The 23,077-nt window shown below is 31.4% G+C and overlaps 2 protein-coding genes across 2 annotated transcripts; both read right to left on the reverse strand.

Annotated features, from left to right (window-relative positions):
• Positions 1-1,577: 1,577 nt before the first annotated feature.
• LOC112326648 (pentatricopeptide repeat-containing protein At3g26782, mitochondrial) lies at positions 1,578-4,340 on the reverse strand. Its single transcript, XM_024595916.2, has one exon. The coding sequence runs from the start codon at positions 4,215-4,217 to the stop codon at positions 2,055-2,057; it is 2,163 nt and encodes a 720-aa protein (XP_024451684.2). The 5' UTR covers positions 4,218-4,340; the 3' UTR covers positions 1,578-2,054.
• Positions 4,341-7,963: 3,623 nt separating this feature from the next.
• On the reverse strand, positions 7,964-8,835 carry LOC112326557 (ATP-dependent zinc metalloprotease FTSH 2, chloroplastic-like). The gene is made up of 2 exons (XM_052450397.1): positions 8,308-8,835; positions 7,964-8,230 (listed from the first exon to the last, which is right to left on the reverse strand). Exons 1-2 carry the CDS (start codon positions 8,833-8,835, stop codon positions 7,964-7,966), a joined length of 795 nt encoding a protein of 264 aa, XP_052306357.1.
• Between the last annotated feature and the right edge of the window lie 14,242 nt (positions 8,836-23,077).

The raw sequence follows: 23,077 nt of genomic DNA on the forward strand, positions 1-23,077 counted from the left end.
TTTTGCTAAACGCTGCCTTAATCAATTCCCAATTAAATTTCAAATTGTTATGAGACTATTTTGCAATTAATTTTTGATTTCTTACATCTTTTTACCCTTTCATATGTAATATTTGGGCTTGTGAACTTATTTGTAAGGTGTTTTCCAGTATTAAATAAACTAGTTTTTGTTTTAAAAAAAAATACAAAAACAACAACAATAAAAAAAAAACTTTCTTTTAACAAAAATATATTTATGTTTTGAATTACATATGACCAAGTTTCTAGAAAAAAAATCTTGTTCTCATTTATAATACAAAAATATAAAAGAACATAAAAGAAATAAAATACATTGCATGATTTAACATTTCTTGAAAATACCAAATATATATATATATTTTGCATGCATCATAGGTTTAATAACAAGTTTATTAAAGCTAATGGAGACTTGACCTAAATTTCAAAAACATCAAAAAATTTATTTGTTTATTTTCAATATCAAAAAGTATGAACTTATAAGTAAGATGTATTCCTGGTATTGAAAGAAATAAAATACAAAAAATATATTTCAGCTCTAGAATGTCTAAGCTTAACCTGTAAACCCATGGTTCACTTTACTCAGGTAGACCTATTTTAACCAATAGATTGATCAATGGTTAGAAAAACACAACAATATCATAGTAATAATCAGACAAATAAAAAAAATATAACTTACCTTAGACAGGAAATAGTAGAGATGATATTGTCATCCATATACACAACTAGTTCTCTTATTTATACTCTGAAGACCGGTTAAAATTTCTAATGACTAAGATACTAGGTGACGACTCTAAATCTTGGTAACTTATAAAGAACAAGACTTTCTTGTTCTTTTCTCTCATACCAAAATCCTGATACAGAAAAATAATTGCCGCGACACTTACGTGTGATATATACCATAAAGTTGTCTTGCTGCCAAGAACATGTTAGTAGTGATTGCTGCTTGCATATTCTAGTAATTGCTAAAACTTAACTATTTCAATAAAAAGGCTATTTACTAAGTACACAATTATTAGAACGAGCTTACGTGGGGTTAAGCTTAAAGAATATCTTACTCATTGTTTTAGCATTTTATAATTGAGTCCATTTTACTTAGCAAATGTAATGCGTAAGGATTTTAACTATTTCAATTAGTGAATAAAAATGTTAGTTCGAGGATTTAAAGTGTGTGAGAGTTCTTGGCCACGGATCAAACAAATGGTTAGCAGATCGGTGATATACCAAGAGTTATTGTTGTGATTTGTAGAAACAATGCTCCACCAATCAAGAATATTAGCAGAGAGAGACATATAGAAGGAAGAGCAAGCACTTCTAGCAAAATGTAAGAGCAAACAAGCGTGCAGTGAACAAACCAAACAGATGGTTGAGCTTTAATGGTTGTCTAATGTGAGAATGGGGGAGCTCGGAGAGATTGATATTTATAGTGAAAAGAGGATCTCCTTAATCACTGGAATCGGGCCACATCATCCCTTTTTAAGATAAATTGCTTCAACTTATTGTAAAAGGCTAAAGAGAAATAATCTTAATGAATTCATGTCACATGAAGAGAAATAATATGAATTAGTACATAATCAATTAATTAAATTATCCAATTAATTTCAGGGACATATCCACAAGGAGAATATTCCAAATTAATGTCTAATGTGGAATGTTTTAGTTCAGTGAAAATCAGCCTGTGATTTTGGTTAACTCCCTAGTTCCCTGTTCTAGATATAAAAATTGACAGAGCTAACAAACTGATCTTGTGAAGTGAAGTGTGAATTGTCACCTGTATTGTATCATATACTAACCTCGCAAAAGCTATCGAGTAATGGCACTAATGGCCTGTATAGTTAGACACAAAACAAAATTTGAGGTGGACTTCACATGTTATTTTGCAGCTTAGGAGAATGGATGCCACTAACAAATTCCTTTGAACTTGCCACCCCACACTGACCGGATCTTAAGTTCAAAAGCCCTTTGAATTTGATGGAAATAGTGACTAGCAACCAGTCATATATTCATCATCTACCGGCACTGATATCATACAGACACATTTCACCAATAATCCCTGCAAGAGCATGCTCCATTCTTGAAATGGTGGAATCTATGAGCATCTCTCACAACAATCTCCCTTCCAGTAACCTTAGAGATGAACTTGGTAGCAGTATGGCAATCCCCACATACCCTAAGATTTTTCCTAATCCTGATTACACTCCCGGGCCCCAAATTTAAGAGGCCAAACACAATGGCCAACTTCTCACTATGCAAGTAAAGCATGCTCTCCTTTGTCTCTTCATCCACATCATGCAATACAAAGTTAATATCTGGTGTGTACCCTTCTTGACGAATCCTGTCCATCAATCTTTCTAACTCTGAATAAATTAGATCTGTTTGTGGGTGTGACCTATCCCCAGCTACGAATGCATAGAGCTTGTTTTTAATCTCTATAACTGAGTACCCAGCAATTTTTTTCACCCCTCTGTTCTTCATAAGTGTTCTAATTGAATCAGCTTCTTTTCTTTTGCCAGTCAATGTGTAAATGTTATACAAGATGACATATCTCCCAGCGTTATGAGGATCCAAATCAAATAATGCTCTTGCTACCATTTCAGCAAGGTCTACATTTAAATGTATTCTACATGCCCCAAGAAGTGCCCCCCAGACAGCTGCATTAGGCCTTACTGGCATTCTCTCAATAAAATCGCAAGCTTCATCTAGCTTTCCAGCTCGGCCTAGAATATCAACCATACATGCATAGTGTTCGGGTCTTGGTGTGACTCCAAAATCTCTAGCCATGGAATTGAAGCACTCCCATCCTTCAGCAACTAAACCTGAATGACTACATGCTGACAATATTGATACAAATGTTATATGATCTGGCTTTACAGAAGCCTTCATTTGATCAAAGAGATTGAGAGCTTCTCTTCCCCAGCCATGCATCCCATAGCCTGAAATCATGGCACTCCATGTGATGATATTTCTCTCCTGCATCCCATCAAAAACTTTTCTAGCATAAGTTAAGCTTCCACATTTCACATAAAGATCAATCAGGGCAGTTTCTACTGCTAGTAATTGATTGTAGAAGAACCCAGTAGTTATGATCCCATGAACTATATGAGCGAGCTGGAAAGATGCTAGAGTAGAACAAGCTCGGATCACACCAAGAAGGGTGATAGCATCAGGGAATATCCCTTGCAACATCATTTGTTTTAAAAGGCCTAAAGCTTCAAGAGGCATATCAGCCTTGACATAAGCCTCGATCGTTGTTGCCCATGTCACCAAATCCTTACTCATAATGCCATCAAACAACTTTCTTGCAACTTCCACTCTCCCACATCGAGCGAACATTCCCGCGGCTGCACTCTGGACAGACTGATCTAAATCAAGTCCATTTTCTACAACTACTCTATAAACATCATCAGCTTCCTCATGACTACGAACACAGGCCATCGCATTCAAAATAGCACCCCTGCTGGGTCTAGATCCCTCACTTAGCATCTGCCGAAACAATGAAAAACCTTCTTTACAACGGTCATCCTGCAAGCAAGCACCGATTATAGCACTCCACGAAACAGCATTTTTGTCAGGCATTTCATCAAACACTTGGCGAGAAAGCTCATACTTGTCACATTTACCATACATGGTAATGAGAGAATTGGAAATAAAAACTTGAGACTGGTACCCAAATTTAACAACATCTTGATGAACCCGAATACCAAATTCAAAGTGGCGGAGACAGCTGCAGGCCTTGATAATAAAAGGGAAGGTAAAATTGTCGGGCTGAATGCCCAATCTCAGCATTTGCTTGTACAGAAGAATGGCATGATGGTAATGTGAATTATCTACAAGGCCACGAATCATGACATTCCAGAGGAAGAGATCGGCGGATGGGGTAGAAGAGAAGAGGGAGTAGGCGTAAGAAACGGAGCCCAAAGAGGCGTATTGGGCAATGAGGTTGGTGAGGAAGTGGAGGTTGCGGTGGAGGTGGGATTTGAGCATGGAGGCATGGAAAGTTTTGAGGGAAAGGAGGGACGTGCCGCATTGCTTGATGAGTGATGTGCATGTGTCTGCTTCTATTGGTGCTGATGTTTGTGTTTTTGCTTCTGCACAGACACAGCAGAAACCGCGACGAAACCAATGGTTTACCTTATTCATATTAAACAAACATGGAGGGAAATCTTCTTCTCTTACAAACCTGTATGATGGATGGATCATCATCCTCGGCTCGGTTGGCCATTTTCTGCATTGATCTTGGGCAAAAAGCCTAAAATTAGTGAGGGTACCGGCGCGACACTAGAGGTACTCCTTAAAATTAATTTTTAATGCGAAAGAAGAAAGCTTTTGCTAAATGCTTTCTCTAGTCTCATAAAGATTTTTTATTAACAAATAAGAAAATAATATATATATACACACACACACAATAAAAAATATTTAAATTAGTAAATTATAAAAAATAATTATTAACACTAATTAAAAACTATATTAAAATTTAATCTTTCTTATAATAGATAAAAAAAATAGATACAAATGTAAATAACTTTTTTTTTGCCATCAAGTACTTTTTGAATATTTTTTATTTAATTATATAAAAATCACAATAGATATTAAAAAAAACATTATTGATTTAAATTCTATAAAAAAAATATAATTTTTATTATAAATTATATTTTCTTATCAATGTATTTTTTTACAAAAATATGTTTTATTAGTAGCATGGTTTATTGAATAAAAACTAAAAACAATTAAAAGAAATTTTCAAAAAAAATCTAATGATTTGAAAAAATGAGAGAAAAAATACATGTCTTTAATAAAAAAAATTATGAGCTTTTTTTTCTTACAAAAACATGACTTTTTTTTATCAACATTATTGTTTTTTAAATAAAAACTTAATAAAAAAACATGAATTGATAATTTTGACATGAATATATAAAAAATATAAAAAAATTAAATAGAAAATTTACAATAAAGAAAATATAAAAATAGGTATTTCATTTGCATTGAATATTCATGTGCAAATTTTATAAAAACAATTCTACATATCAGGAGCATATATAATTATTTATAAAGTAATTTAATATTACCATAAAAAACTCTACTATTATTTAAAAACTATGAGATATTTGGATAATTATTAAAATATAATTTTAATAAATTTATTTAAAAAGAATCTTTTTATAAAATGAAAAAAAAATTAAGGGTTATTTTTTGTAAGAAAAAGCGAAGCATACTTGCTAGAAGTGTGGGCCGATGCGCTTGCCTATAATTAAAAAGTTGAGCATGCCTATGCTACTTAAATAACAAGCTTAATCTTTTCTCTATCCATCATAATATAATAGATGTGTGTGAGATGGTTAATTTTTTATCTTTTTAATATAGTTTTTAATCATTTTTTTTTTTATAAACCGAGTCGACCTGTCAAGCCGGAGCGGGTTTTAAAACTATGCTACCAATAAGATGGGCTGGAGAAAAAAGATAGGATACAAAGGAGAATTTGCTGAGCTTGTTGATGAAATTTCTTGGGCATTAATGAATATCCAAAAGACTTGAGAAAAAATGTTATTTCTTGAGGAGAGTGCTATCATTTGCAGTAGGCGCATGCCTCTGACTTGTACATTAGAGGTTAATTTTGCGGTGATTAACAATAAAAGAAGACACCTAACATTGTGAACTCGTGGAAAATATTCAACACCATTTCAAGTAATAGGTTTGCCTGCCACCATACATAACAAACACCCTTCTCTCCTAGATTAGCAAGCATAATCAGGTATGAAAAGGTCGTGGGTTAGCGGGGGAAGGGACTTGTTCTCTTTCTCTGTACCCGGGTTCGATTCTTTCTGTGCATACTTGTCACCTCCTCGGTGCTTTACCTATCCACTGGGCTTGTAGGGTGTTCAGTGGACCTTAGAATTAGTTGTGGTACGCGTAAACTAGCCCGGACACCCCGAATTATATATATAAAAAAAAAAAACTAATCTACGTATACTTAATTACTCAACCCATCAAAGATACTAAAACCCATGCTTATACTTTCTATTTTCTTGTTTCAATCCTCTCTCGTCAAACTCCCTTAAGAATCAGAGACTTTACTTTACAGCTGACACCGGCTTGTCTCCATCAGCAAGCCCATTATTAGCTGTAAAACTGATTTAAGAATCAGAGAATTTATTTTACAGGTGACACCAGCTTGTCTTCATCAGAAAACCCATTATTGGCTGAAAAGAGCCCAAATCAATCTGAAATTTTTTAGAAACTTCATCACCATCCAATCCACCCCTCATTTAAGATCAAGCCACCTATAAATGTTGAATTTAATTAAGCCCCAGTATATTTTGAAGCTCCTGTAATGATTGTCTAGAAATTTCTTAGGGACCAAATTGAGACTTTGCCCAAAACAATCCTCTTTACAAGCTGCCAGCAATTAAAAAAGAAAAGAAAAGAGGGAGTGTGCAACCGGCCAAGAGAAGAAAAATGGGAAAAAGAGGGTTTGTGTCATTTTTCATGGAAATTGCTTGAAAAATCAAAAACAAAGTGTAAGATAGAAAGAGTGTTAAGTAATTAAAGAGAGGGTTGATACATTAAGGAGACTACAAGGAGTTTGAAGATTTTAAGAGTGCTTTTAGGGAAAGAAAAAAAAATTGAGCTTAAAGGGAAGTGTGAAGGAAAAAACTTGATTCAACTTGTTTTGGCTTTTGATTCTTCATTCCTTAAGGGAGAGGTTGGAGGCTCCAGACAGCAGCAGAGAGTTACTAGTCAAGCATCACCAGTAGGTAGGTATCCGACATCTTGAATTTTTATAGAAAGATTAATTGAAAAACTTGTGTTAATTTTAATTAGAAATTCTGTAATTTATGTTTGATGTTAACGGATGAATTAATGTCCGGTAATTGGGCGGATAAATTAGTACTGGTAATTGGGCGGATGAATTAGTACCCGGTAATTGAGTGTGAATTAATGCCCGGTAATTGGGCGGATAACTTAGTACCGGTAATTGGACGGATAAATTAATGACCGGTAATTGAGAGTGAATTAGTACCGGTAATTTAACGGATGAATTAGTACTGGTAATTTAGCGGATGAACTAGTACCGGCAATTGAACGGATAAATTAGTACCGGTACTTAAGTGAATAAATTAGTGTCTCTAATGAGGGAGCAATACCCCGTGAAACGGCTAAGATTGGAATTTAATGGAATGAATATGGAGGTGTAAGATATTAATGTTTCATAATAAAGTATATAGAAAAAATATATATATTTATATGGGTATAGTGAAATGATACATTGTATTTATTGATAATTATGTTGATAAAATGTTAATCTTATTTTCAGGACCCTCGCAGCAGTAGAATAGATCCTGCTTGAATATATGCTACTTTTTGTGTATTTATTTTGATCAACATGTATTTTGAAAATTATGAATGACGTAAAAGAGTTTGAATGAACCTTTATATTTGTAGAACAAAACTTTTATATGTAATTAATGGGTATCCAATATTTAAGAATATCATTATGTTAAATTAAATATTTGTATTCTATCATAGTTGTTCATATGATTAGGAATGTTGGGATGATAAAATAATACGAGTGTTATATTAATAATCTAAGTTTTTATTATTTTTATATAATTATTATTAATTGCATCTTGATTATTGGACAATACCTTTTTTTTTGTGATGCGTTGTTTGGGAAAGAAGTCCAAGATGATTGGACCATGATTATGATATGAGTTGTGCCAGGAATGAAGATGTCGACAACTTGGTATAGTCCCGTTACAAGGGAAACTTTACCGAATTTGTTTTTAGAAAAAATAAATTACACCACATAAAATTTTACACTTTTAAATAATTATGTTTTTTTTTGGGTTGCGACAGTAACTGATACCAAATGTTTATCAAGGACTTCACTGCATTTTCTATTGAGTGATGAAGTTACTGAATTTGCCGCTGAAGTCACAGCAGGATGGTCATTACTGGGTTTCGAAGTAGTTTTTATTCCTTCTTCCACATAATCTATCAATTGAATCATCAATCTCTTTAGATGAAATTGCTGCCTTTCCACGCCGCCCAGCTAGAATAGCTGCCTCATTCAAGAGGTTTGCAAGATCAGCCCCACTGAAACCAGGTGTTCTCATGGCTACCACATCAAGAGACACATCAGCATCAAATTTCTTGTTGCTAGCATGAACTTTCAGTATCCCTGTTCTTCCCCGTACATCCGGGACATCAACAGTCACCTGCATTAAAGCTTCATAATGAGGACTGCCCCGAAGAACAATATGAAATCAATACGAACATGATAACATATTCTTACCTGTCTATCAAACCGTCCTGGCCTCAACAAGGCAGAGTCAAGAATGTCTGCCCTGTTAGTTGCTGCAACGACAATGATGCCAGTATTACCCTCAAAACCATCCATTTCTGTCAGAAGCTGGTTAAGGGTCTGCTCTCTTTCATCATTTCCTCCGCCAATTCCAGTTCCTCTTTGCCTTCCCACGGCATCAATTTCATCCACAAATACAATGCAAGGAACATTCTCTTTGGCCTTCTTGAAGAGATCCCGGACTCGAGAGGCACCAACACCAACACCAACAAACATCTCAACAAACTCCGAACCTGAAATGGAGAAAAACGGAACACCCGCTTCACCAGCAATTGCCTTGGCCAGAAGAGTCTTCCCAGTACCTGGAGGTCCAACAAGAAGAACACCTTTCGGAGTGCGAGCCCCTACTGCAGTGAATCTCTCAGGCTTCTTGAGAAACTCCACTACCTCCATGAAATCCTGCTTTGCTTCATCCACTCCAGCAACATCATCAAATGTCACCCCAGTGTTTGGTTCCATTTGGAACTTTGCCTTAGATTGCCGAAAGCTACAATAATTTCCTGTTCACTTTTTTTTTTTAGGGTTTTTAAAATTCTAAACTACCAAGCATGTCGGGCGTTGTGTCACTAATAAATGGTGTTGTCCATTGAGATGCATGATACAGGCAAGTGGCCGATGATGTCTATGTTTATTCTTGTGAAGTGATTTGCTTTTTGCTCTAATTATATATTTGAAAATATTTAATTAGTCAACCTATATCAGAGTTTTGTATACATTCTACTAAACCTCTCTTAAAACTCTAATTAAGAAGAAGCTAGAGTTTTTTCAAATTATGATTGCAGAACATGCTCAACACACACTATATTATATTATGTAATCTAGAAGGTACTGTTTGTTTTTGTGTTTCAAAAACGTTTTTGAAAAAATTTGAATTTATTTTATTTTTTTGCTTCAAATTAATAATTTTTTAGTATTTTTAGATTATTTTGATGCGTTGATATTAAAAATAATTTTTAAAAAATAAAAAAAATATTATTTTAATACATTTCCGAGTGAAAAGCACTTTAAAAAGCAACCGTAATCACACTTTTCTTTCTATTACCGAAGATGCAGGATGCATCAAATTGGTGACTTTTTTTTGTTTTTTTTTTTCAATGACTTTCTTTTTTCTTTAACAATAACTAGAAACTAAAATGTAAAACAAATAAAATTTTATAATTAAAATATACAAAATATGACCAAATTGATATCAAATAGCAAAAAATATAGCTTGAGGGACCAAATTGAATTTTCTTGTGCCTTTTAAATCGTGCAAGTGAGGAGAGGTTTTGATTTTTGAAAATATTATTTTTGATCTTTAATCTTTAAATTTTTATTTAAAAAACATCCAGTTTGTGAGAGTGTATACAACTAAAAATATATTTCAACATATAAAACCATGCCAACATTACTTATAGGGATGGGATTAAAAAAAAACAATTTCAGTGACCAAAGTGTAAAGGGAAGAAATTTCAAGGATCAAGAAAAAAATTGACTATAAATAGTGATGTGAAGAGAAAAATATGAGAGGACAAATAGTTGATCAACAGTAAAAACATCAAATGTATTAGTTTCTCTTGTAATGTAATTATAGGTTTGGGTCAATTATATTTCCATCTTGTGTTTTTTATTAGGTTGATTAACCTTTATATTATTTGAATTCATTCAATTAACCCATGTGTTTTTATGAATTTATTTAATTAACCCAATAAGGCAATAATTAATCTATATCAAGTCTTAATGTTAACCTTGTGTGCTAATTATATAGTATTTAAATATTTCTCACTACTGAGATAAAAAAAAAAATGTTTATGTATAAATAAGTTGTTTTAGAAAAAAATATTCAAAATGTTTTTTTAATAAAAACTCCATGATTAAACAATTACCTTTTCTTTTCAACTTGAGTAGTTTTGTTTCAATATTTATTTCCTTGGATTTTCATTAAAAATATTTATTACTTTTAAGTTTTTTTAGCTTTTAAGATGTATATGTCACAACTGCATCCCCACGGGATGGAGAATATTTTTTTTCTTTAACACAAAAAAGTAGGGCATTGTTAATATTTATTTTACCAACAAGAAAAAAACTGAAAAGTTTATATATTTATTTAATAAAATAAATTAAAAATTATATATTTAATAAATAATAATAAAAATGTTGATTTCAATCAATGATTGAGTTGGGAAAAAAATATTGAATATTTGTTTTAGTTTGAAATTGAGTTTCTAAAATTTTAATTGATTTGAGTTAATAATTTTCTTTTTCAAATCGAGCATTAACTCAACGTTAAAACTTATTTTTAACATCATGAGAGCATTATATAAACTCAACCAAAATAAAACATCAAATCCAATTACAAATCATCTTAACGTGAAATGATTAAATTGAGAAAAAAAAAGTTAAATTAAAAAAAAAGAAAAAAGAAAAAAAAAACATTATGGGTATTGCAACTTACACTAGATTATGTCTTTCTTATGTTGCATTTCAATCTCTCTTTTTTTTTTTTTTTGTTAATATTTCTTCCATCTTGCATTGCATCTCATAAGCATTAATTTTACAAAATCCAATTACAATTGTTAAATAGAAAAAAAAAAGATCTAATAAAAAAAGATGTGAATGAATAAAAATTGAAGGCGGTTAACTGTTTATATATTTCTTTATTTTTCATTGTTTTATTTGTTCATGATTTCAAATATTATTTCATGGCTTACCGAGCAAAAATGATCTAATAAAAAAAAAAACGAGTGGAAAAAATAAATTTGATATGGTTCACTATTATGATGATAATGTTTTCACTCCAAATGTTTCAAGGTTTATATATATACGAGATGACATGCCCGCGCGCTGCCGCGAGCTTATAAAATAAATGTACTTGATAGTGTTATAATTATGAACCAGCGCTAGATAAGTAATAGAAATTAAAGGTATGATGAAACAAATATTTCATGACAGAAAAAAAAAGTTGTGTTGGTGAACAAAAACTTAGAGACTGAACAAAATGATTTGTAGCAATCTATAGTGTTTTATGAGGAAAGATACAGTGCTTTCACCACATGATTTAGCTTTTCAGTTAATAAAAAGAAAAAAAAATTACAAAGCTAAATTCTCTACCAACTTAATATAAAAAAAAACCAACAAAGATAATTTTGGAAGGAAAAAAACCCATGAGAAAAAACGTTGCAGCAATTGACAATGTTTTGTGAGGAAAACTATAGTGCTTTTCCCAATAAAATAAAATAAAAAACCATTTAGAGAAATATTGTAGCAATCCACAGTGTTTTGTGAGAAAACTACAACGCTTTTCTCATATGATTTAACTTTATTGTAATTATAATTCTTAACCAACTCAATATTAAAAAAAAAATTGACAAAGATAATCATGGAAAAAATCATAAAAAAATCACATGGGAAAACACTGCAACAATTCACAGTGTTTTAAAGAAAAAAAATTACAAAGCTAAATTCTTAATCAACTCAATATTAAAAAAAAAATCGACAGAGAATTTTAGAAAAAAAAAAAAACAAAACAAACACCACAAAAAGGAAAAAAAAATCATGTTGGAAACACTGTAGCAATTCACAGTGTTTTGTGATGAAAGTTACAGTGCTTCCCCACATGATTTAACCTTATTTGTAATGACTTGTAATTGTAATTCACAAACAACTCAATATTAAAAAAATAAAATTTAAAAAGATAATTTGAACAAAATTATAACAAAAAAAACCCATGCGGAGAGACACTGTAGCAATCAACAATGTTTTATGAGCAAAGCTACAATACTTTCCCCACGTGATTAAGCTTTATTACAAAGTTAAATTCTAACCAACTCAATATTAAAAAAAATAAAATCGACGAAGATAATTTTGAAAAAAAATATTACAAAAAAGAAAACACAAAAGAAACTGGAAAAAAACCATGTGAGGAAAAGCTGTATCAATCCATAGTGTTTTGTGAGGAAAAACTTGTATTTACTTGTAATTGCAATTCTTAACCAGCTTAATATTTTAAAAATAAAATTGACAAAGACAATTTTAGGGAAAAACATAACAAAAACAGAAAAAAATCATGTGGGAAAAAACACTGTAGCAATCAACAGTAATTTTCGAGGAAAGTTACAGTACTTTCCTCACATATTGTAACTATAATTTTTAACCAGCTCAATATTAAAAAATAAAATAACAAAAGATAATTTCGTAGAAAACCATAAAAAAAAACCACGCGGAGAAACACTGTAGCAATCAACAATGTTTTAAAGAAAAAAAATTACAAAACTAAATTTTCAATCAGCTCCATATTAAAAAAAATCGACAAATATAATTTTGAAAAATAAAAAAATAAAATAGAAAAACTATGTGGAAAAACATCACAGCAATCCACAGTAGTTTAAAGAAAAAAATTACAAAGCAAAAATTTTAACCAGGTCAATATTTAAAAAGTAAAATCAACAAAAATAATTTTAAAAAAAACAAAAGAAAAAATAAATGAAAAAAAAATAGAAAAGTTGAAAAAAAAACAAAAAAAAAACAAAAAAAAAAGTTAGAAAAAAAAAAGAGAGGAAAGCACTGTGGATTACAAATCCACAGTGCTTTTGGGTGTGGGGGAACAGTGATTCCCCCACACCATTTAGAATATATATATATATAAACACACACACACATGACCTTCTTATACCCTATAACTATTAGTTACCACTGTGTCACCCTTGAAGTCACATAGCATCACAAAGAAAGAAAGAAATCAACCTGAAGAGTATAGTTTAATTGGTCAAGTCTTGAGTTTGCTCCCTAAAAGTCATCAATTCGAGTGCCATAAATTTCAGGGCCACTGAAAATTTACATGGTCGTTAACTTTAGGCATCGGGGGATTAATCAAGGTACGTATAGGCTGGCCCGGACACCCACATTTACCAAAAAAAAAAAAAAAAAAAAGGAAGAAAGAAATCTTATGCCAAGATGGCAAAGCAATTGCAATTATGCCCACGTTTCAAAAGAGCAATGCGTAACTTGTGTGGGTAATCCAAAAGAAATTACATCCTTTAATTTTCATCACCATTACTTGCTTGCTCGGGTGATCTAGGATCCATATTTTGTGCATCTTCAGATGAGATGACCAGCCTATATAAGATAAATATGCAACAAAAACCTGTGAAAACCAAGATAAAGACCACTATAGCGTGGCAAATAACATGTATATTGATATTCAATAATGGAACACACCAAAAACTAATCCCACTTAGCGGTATGCATACAGCTTGAAACCATGTCAGAACTTAAAACTTTCAGTCTAATTTGGTCAATTTGCACAGTGAATGGACAGAAACTGAAAGAAGTTTCAAACAAATTTTAAGAAGATTCTAAGTTCTAATCATACAAGTATCAAAGAGGATTCCTGTTGTTGTATCAAAGCCTCCCTTCCACAGTTATGAACTCAACAGAATATAGGAGTTCAGAACAAAATCTTCATCAATTTCTGAGAGTATCATTTCTACACAATATTTATGTACAGTACCTGTCTGTTTCGGTTGAAATGCTTGAAGACACAACTGAAACCAAAGATGCATTATCTTTGACCTCTCCACCTGGAAATATGCAATTAAGCTTAAATTTCTGTCCTCTCCAGACAAAGACTTTGTCAGAAACATTATCTAAACTGCCTTCTGACTAATCAGGTGCAAGAAAAGAAATTCCAATGAAAACAGATGTCATCCTTAGCATAATCATTGTCATCCTTAGAGCATCAAATACGTATTCCTAGTACAAATAAGTTTGCCAGTTGAACTAAATCCTACAATATAGGCTACATGGAACCAGTTCGATAAATAAGCCTCCAGTGATGGAGATATCAACATTCCATAAACATAAAAAACACAATGTATATTGACTAGCTAGCTGCGCGCAGATCAAACTCCCAGGCATTCTACAAATTAGGAGATGAGGGCAGACACCTTCTGTATCAGATCAGTGCCTTAAATGTAATAGATGGGACTTGTACCAATTGAAAGGTACTCAAAAAAGAAATAAAACCAAGATAAACAGGTTGATCAGTGTGCCAGGCAATGAAGGGAGGAAGGAGAAGATAATTATAACTCAATTCAACACTAGAATGCATAGAACAAAGTTTTTTTTTTTTACATCACAAAGGACAAGCTTTTCTAATGGTTGCCAAACTCTGTGAGGTCCACCCTTAATGGGAGCATCAATGGACAAATTGGATTAATTCAAACATGTCACCGAGATGTGTGTTCATGTGTGTGTGTGTTTGTTTATAGATAGATAGATAGATATAGAGAGAGACAGAGAGAGAGAGAGAGAACCTGATGTTCCTAAAAATATACAAATCCTGTACAAATGGAGAAGAAAGTCCAAACAATCTTAAACATTGGCACAATGAGAATTGCATCAAACAGTGCCAGCCCTTCATTCAACCTTGTCATCTGCATAAGCAGGAAGCAGCACAGGATTAGATGTTTGGCACATTGTTATCTCCACCATGTTACAAATAAGAAGAAACCATTTGACTTGTATTATCTTACCCAAAATCCAACTGTATTAAGAAATTAAAGAAGCATGGAGTAAGTAAACCAGCTGTGCAACTGATAATCACTATACATGGATAATCTTAACAGATTGGAGATGGAAGCATAACACTTGCCATAATAATAAAACACAAATGCCCAATTTTAGCAGTTCTCAGAAAGGCAAGGAAATGTTAAGCAGAAGCATACAGAGATTTGGCAAACAATACTGAGAATGATCCTACTGCACCCGAAACTACAACATACGAGAAAGGAAGAAGCATATGCCAATATGATCTAAGATCTTGTCCTGAAATGGCAAGCATAATTTCTCTTCTCTTGCATATTGTTGCTAAGGTCAAATGTGAAAACAGTGAGATTTTGACTTGAAGATGCATCCCCAAAACAAATGAGAAATGATAGCCAATCTCCAAACCTCACCTGTAAATGTAATGATGCAAGGCAACAAGAAGTATCAATATCAGACAGTAAAAGAGGAACGTCATGTTACTGTATTTCTCTGTCAACTGCTCTGTCGTGTATACTGATAAGATTCATATGAAACTCAACCTAAATGATCCTTCAACACTTTCTACACTCTCTAACAATTCCCCATCAAATTTTTTCACCCAATACCAAACTCAACCTAAATGATCCATTGTTTATGGATCTCAAAGGACAGAACTATAATAGCCCTTTCTGAGTTGTTATAGCTAATTATGCAACTCACAAGCTTTCCCTACAGCTTGTTCTCAGTGCTAAATACAATTTCAAAAACTCATGTCTCTTCCGAATTTTAAAGAACTTTCAAAAGTGCCTGTTATGTTACGCTAGCAAACGTGAACAGTGGCTCAGAAAGTAAAAAATAGGGCAAACAAGTGTAGCAAAGACAGTCGAGTACCAGGATACTAATGATTTCCAAAAGCAACTAGAAATGTACAATAAAGGCTGCGGCTACCAGGACTTTGAAAAAAACAAGGAAAATATCGATCAATTGGGATCAACTTAATAACAGTACCAATGTGATGAGTGGAATGTAAAATATATACTTCTATGATTCTTAAAATTTATGTCACTTCTTATTTCACATACTCCACAGTGACTATTTTGTTTAACTTTTTCATAACACTGTTTCAATCCACATTACAACTCTATGCGTTAAATGACCTATTATAAATTTTATAGATTGAATTAATCATAATCCTTTAGCAATATACTGCAAACATCGAATCTAAATTTTAAGAGATAAACAAAAGTCACCACGAACAAGTAAAGATTGCTGATAATCTTTAGAGTCTCATAGAATATCAAATTGAGATCTTAATTTGTATCACTATTACTATCAATTTGATTTTGTATGAGACTCTAAAGATTATTAGCAATCTTTACTTGTTCCCGATGACTTTTGTATTACTATTAATTATACGCATATGTGGTATACAACACACATAATGTTTAAATTTGAGTTCAATCATTTACAATATCATTTTGTTTTGTCTTAGATTTTATGTCTTTATCAATAATACCTTATAGATGATACTTCAAACATACTTAATGTTTAAATTTGAGTTCAATCATCTACTCATTCATTTTTTACTTATTATAACCCACATTTAGCGATAAGACAAATAAAGTCACATTTTAAATAATTACTTTGGGGTGAAAGTTATAACACATATTCCATTGACCTTTTTATATACTTTTTTTATTCAGATGACATATCATATATTAATTTTGACGCTCCTGTCCCACTCAAATAACAAGCTTAAAATTATCTTATCCTTATTCATTATAATATAATAGATTTGATTGTCTATGTGAGAAGGCCAATCTTTTATTTTTCCAATATAGTTCTTATAATTTGTTATTTTTAACATGCATATAAGTATAACATATAACTTATGTAATTAGGCATCAATAACATTATTATTATTATTAGAAATGTTCATGAACATTATTGGGAAAAAAATATTTTACATTAATACATCAATATCTATGTAATCCTAGTGACTTAACATGCCTATTGAAAACATCTATTGAAATAGGCTTTGTAAATGGACCTATAATCATTTTTTGCCTAGATATGTACTTCATATTCACTTATTTATGTGAAACCATATCCTTAACATAATTATACTTGATATCTATATGTTTGGTTTGTTCACGGTACTTAGGGTCTTTTATATATGTTATTACAACTTGACAATCATAATTCACTTATACTAGGTTAATAGCACTATTAGACACCCCTAAAATGAACTAGAAAAAGTCTCAACCAAATAACCTCTTGTACTACAATTGAAAGTGCCACAAATTTAGCTTTCATCGTAGATAAGACTATACAATATTATTTCTTACTACTCCATAATATGGTGTCATTATTCAAGAAGAAGAAAAAACTAGAGGTGTAAAACCCCCAACCTAAAAATTGGTAAATTAGTGTTAAATAGTGTAATTTTAATTGAAAAATAATAAATTATGAGAAAAAATTGATGCGAACACCTCCCAAGATACACTAAAATCATATTTGAATGGTTTGCAACTTGACCCAACACGAACCTGCCTTGAAAACTAAAGTAATACACAATGATCACTCTCATCCTATGTCTATAAAGAGATGCGAACAAGTAGTATAAAATCATAACAAAGTTTATCAATCCTTTAAGGATTTTGTAAGTTCAATCAAGAACTTAGTATTGGAATTACTTAACCACACAAAAAGATAGCAAAAATGATATGGTTCAGGTTTAGCCTTGGATTCCTTATAGTAAGCATTTGATTATGTGTTTGAGATTCGTTGTTAATATGGTTTAGATTTGGGTTTTCATGATGGGTTTTTTCCTAGAGATGCATTCGGTCAGATTGAGGTTTTTATGGATGATGGGTTCGACCCGATTCTTTTGGTGGGTAATTCTATCAGATTAGGACATGCTATGCATGAGATGTTTTTTGGGCATCAAATAAAGTTTATTTAGAGTGTATTTTGGGTCTGGTTTGGTCCATATTAATGAATATGAGTTTAGGCTACATGAGTCCAAAGTTGGCTTGGTCTAATTAAGATGCTGAGATTAGATTAGATTTGTTTAGGGCTGATTTCCTAATTCTACAAGGACTTAAATCAACAAAATATTCTTCTAAAAGTCAAAGAAATTTCATTTATTTAGGAGAATATTTAACAACAAAGAAGAAAGTTTCCTAGTCAACAAAGGATGTTAGGGGGCTGCTAAGCTAGAAAGGGTTAATTAATGATTCTTCTAGTGTAAGAAGGAAACTAAATTAACAAGTATAAAAGAAATAGATTTTCTTCATTAATTGTCCATGTAAAACAAAGAAACCAAGCATAATAAGGCAATAAGACTTCAGAATTAATTATATATTCAGATCACGTTTCCTAGTCTATTTGAGACTTTTTAGGGGTGACAAATTTGATTCTGGCATATCTAGGATATTAATTTTGGATTTTTATTATTTTTAGTCACACAATCCCAAATAAATCTGATCTGATTCCAACATCTTAATTAACTCAAGCCAAACTTATAATCATATGCATCATATCTTTAATTTCTAAATAATGTTGCAATTTAATCATATTAGCAATATCTCTACTTAAACCATTTAAAAATCTAGTCATTGTAGCTTTCTTATATTAAAAAACATTAGCTCTAATCATAGCTATGTTTTATCTCCTTAAAATACACATCAACACTTTAGAACCCTGAGATAAAGATTGCAATCTATTATAGACTTCCCTATAGTAATGATTAGGGACAAACCTTTTCCTCATGATTGCTTTCATCTCCTCGCATGTGTCAATGAGTCTTTCTTCATTACACCTTCTACTTGTAACAAATTGATCCCACCAAATAATAGCATAATTAATGAATTCAACTACAACTATCTAGTTTTACCTTGTATTCGTATGAATATCAATGGCAATCAAATACAAATTCTACCTTCTTTTCCTAATCTAAATAAGTATCTGGATCATTCTTTCCCTGATATACTAGAATTTTAAATTTTATGCTACCCAAATTACAATCTAAATCATTAAAATCCCTCCCTTGGCTAAAATTTGGTTAAAATCTATCACCAAACTCTCTCCTTCACCATGTCTCATGTAAAGGATTTTGATGTGTATGAGACTTTCTTCCATGATTAATTACATCATCCTCCTCCTCCTTATCAAAGTTTTTAGTTACACTATCATTTAGAGGGGAGAGTGCTCATCTAGTAGACCTTTTTAACATCTTTTTCTTTACGACTATAAACATCATGTCTATAAATCATATAAGTACTTAATTTATCCATCTTTCCCATCAAAACCTCTATCATTACCTCCAACCTATCTTGTTTCTCTATAAGATCCTTTGTCTTCGATTATGTCACACCTTTTGAGATTGTGAATACCTGCAATAAAGGTTAGTAGCAAAGATGAATTTCCTTACAGACATTCTATTTAATGTCACTCCACTCGTGTTTCACACAACTCAATCGAGATTTTCACTTTAATAATCTCATTATACCCTTTTACCTTACTATTCCCTTAGGTTCTTAAAGGTAACTTAACAACTTATCAAATAATCAATCAAAACAATATAATGATTTTATAATAATGAAGACTCAAGAATCAAGAAATATACGTAACTAATCGAAAATAAAACATAAGGATAAATTTACGAATAACAATGTAAATTAATGCGAAATATAATGAGAGTTTATGTTAAATATTCAAACAAAACTAACTAATTCAAGAAGTCAAGATTCAACTTCAAGAATTTCAAGAAAACAATTAAAATAAAGCAAGAAAGATCTATTCTAACTAATTTGTAATGAAATAAGACAAGAAAATCCAAGAAAAACAAGAATTTAATTCGGCAATTCCAAGATTTGGTATGTACCTATTCGGCAAAATCAAGAAAATACTCAAGAAACTTTTGGCCAACCCTAAAATTCAAAAGCTTGTATTCGATTATGCCGTAACTTGTCAATTCAATGAATTCTTGCCATTTTCCTTCAACTTTTTCTTTTTTTTATCCACACAATTTGGCAAGAACAAGATTTCTTTTCCTTTTTTTTTTACTCTAGGCCAAATCAAAAAGAACAAAAGTTATACACTAAAATCATAATTTTTCTTTGACGTGTTCAACAAAATCAAGAATCTAAGCAAGGTGATTTTTTTTAATACAGGGGTTGGCCAAACTTTGAAATAATAAGAGAGGAAAATATTTTTTTTAAAAGAAACAAGACCTTAACTGAACTAGAAAGGGAAAAAAAAAGCAAGAAAGAACACAAACTAAATATTAAAGGGATATAACTTGATAATAGCACAAGCTATGATATCAATTGATGTGAACACCTCCCAAGATACACTAAAATCATATTTGAATGGTTTGCAACTTGACCCAATAAGAACATGCCTTGGAGAACAAAGTTATATACAATGATCACTCCCATCCTATTCATATAAAGAGACGTGGACGAGTAATATAAAATCATAATAAAGTTAATCAATCCTTTAAAGAGTTTATAAGTTCAATCAAGAACATATTATGAGAACCACTCAACCACATAAAAGATAGCAAGAATGCCTATTTATTTATTAAAATTAGTCTTTTTTAAAAAAAAAGTCTCTGCAAAAAAGTATTTATATTAGAAAGAATCTTAAACCTAATGGAATATCCTTAATGAATATGGATAAACCTAATAAATAATAATAAAAGCTACGAATGTTTACTTTCCAATTCAACTAAAAGCATATTAACATTCCTTTTGTAACTCCATTTATGACCAAAATAGTAGTGAAAGGTCAAAATTGACAGTTTTGAATCTTTTTATTCCAATCTTTTTGTAATGTCTGAATGCCCAGCTATAAGCCCTTCTTAAACATGAATTAAAATAATCAAGACTTGTATTTCATTATTTAAGATCTTCTTGAAGCTCACCTTAGCCCATGTATCTTATATAAGTTAATTGAAAACATCTTCGAATCTTTTAGCCATAAGTCTTGTCACTAGACCAACTAGAACTTCTAATGAATGTCTTTGTGTTACTTAGATTGCATAACAAATTATTGTGATTTGGGATGAACATATCCATTAAATTAACTTAAATTTAAGATGAAATAAAGTAATAAAATAAGTACATGAAATGATAACTAGTGATAAATCGCGTAAACATCCCGATAAGATAAAATAATTATTTTAAATGAATAATTTTTATAAATTTAGGGTGAGAATATTTATAAAAATAAAAGGTAATGCTAAATAAATTAACGTTTGATTTTACATGTAAATATCGCTAACTGACAATCACATAGTTTTTAACCAAAAAGAAAGGAAATCTGAGTGAAACATTTTTATTATGATAAGGGATGAAATTATTCAATGAATTAGTTTGAGAATATTGATGATTTAAGTAAATGAAACAATATGGAAATTCAGTTTTTCGCGTAAAAAATACCTATTGTCCAAATTTACAATATCAAGCATAACTCTCAATCTGATTATTGAATCAAACAAAAATTTTACAAGGTATCTTCTCACATATTGTTCTATATTGGGTTAAAAGTTTAGGGTAGTTTGAGTTCGGGAAGGCCTTGAGAGAGTGCAGATGGTCGGAAACAAAATACAAAAAATAACATATAAACTCATTAATGACATTGTCATAATTTTAGCAAAACAATTCCCCCTAGCACTATTCATGTCGATAGCCCTTACAAGAGAAGAGAAGAGAAAGAACTGGATGTTGATATTTTTTACATAAGGGGAAGAAGAATAAGAAGAAGAAGAAGAAAGGAGGCCTGTTTGTTCTGAAATGAGGGATTCCATACTTTTTATTTGGGGGTTTTACTAATGGATAATTAAATATAAATATTTTTAATCATTCCGTCGGTGATATTTAATTTAAATTTTTAATTTAATAAAAAAATTTCAGAAACCGTCAAATATCACCGACGACTTTTCAATCCGTCGGTGATTCCGTTTGTAATATTTAATATAAAATTTTAATTTAATCAAAATTTTCAAAAAGCCGCCAAATAACACCGATGACTTTTCAATCCATCGATGATTTTGTCTGTAAAGAACAGTAATTAACAATGCAATTGGGAAGTAAACAGTTCTAGAGCTCTGTAGAAAACACTGATGGAATTTTTCGTTGATGATTTCCTTTGTAATTGACATGATGAACAGTGTCAGAGAGAAGTTAACAGTTTACCAATAGTTTTACTAACGAAATTAATTTTGTTAATATAAATGATACGTCATCATATTTTTTGGCTTTGTTTTAATTATTTTTTTTCCTACTATAATTCCCTCGGTATATACCGAGGGAATATTTTCGTCGGTAAAATTCATTGTAATTTACAAACAGAAATATTTCATTGGTATTTCCATTTGTATTTATTAATTTTCTAGTAGTGTGTAAAGTCACACTTACATGGCGGGAGGTTGGACGATTTCTCTGGCGGTTTACTATTCCAATGCTTCACTCTTTCTTTCTATCCTTGTAAGCCCTTCTCCTTTCAAAACTCCCATCTTTAAAACCCTCTCCTTTTAGAGAAATCATTAAGTAGACATGATGATTGCACCTGGATAAGAAATTTCCATGTATATATATACAGACACTTTCGGTTTTTTAAACTGATTACAACTTCCATGCACATCAAGGTGACAATTCATGTGTTTCTAGTGTATGAGACCGTAACTGATACCAAACATTTATGAAAGACTTCACTACAATTTCTTTTGAGTGATGAAGGTACTGAATTAGCCTCTGAAGTCACAACAAGATGGTCATTACTAGGTTTCGACGTAGTTTTTATTCCTTCTTCCACAAAATCAAAGATGCAAATTATACATTTAACTAGCTTTAAGATGTATGGTCAAAGTTACAGTGAACATATGGGGAGTTAAAAGAGTTTGATAGATTGTTTAATATGGCTGTAAAATCTCCTTAACGATGTGAGGAGAAGCCTTGGCATTATATACTAACATTATAGCTAAAGAATCCTATATAATAGGATTGGATAAGTACAAATAAACAAGTTGATAGTTACAAGGAATTCTATATGTTAATTAGAATGGAGATATCTTAGGGATAACTCTTATCACCCCCTGTAAGGTAAGCATGGGAGAGGGGAGGACGCGAAGCTTGCTTCGAAAAAGAAAGAACTGTGGTTTGGACACACCTCTAGTAAAGGAGTCAGC

The sequence above is a fragment of the Populus trichocarpa genome, chromosome 2 (assembly GCF_000002775.5).
Source record: "Populus trichocarpa isolate Nisqually-1 chromosome 2, P.trichocarpa_v4.1, whole genome shotgun sequence".
NCBI classification, from domain to species: domain Eukaryota; kingdom Viridiplantae; phylum Streptophyta; class Magnoliopsida; order Malpighiales; family Salicaceae; genus Populus; species Populus trichocarpa.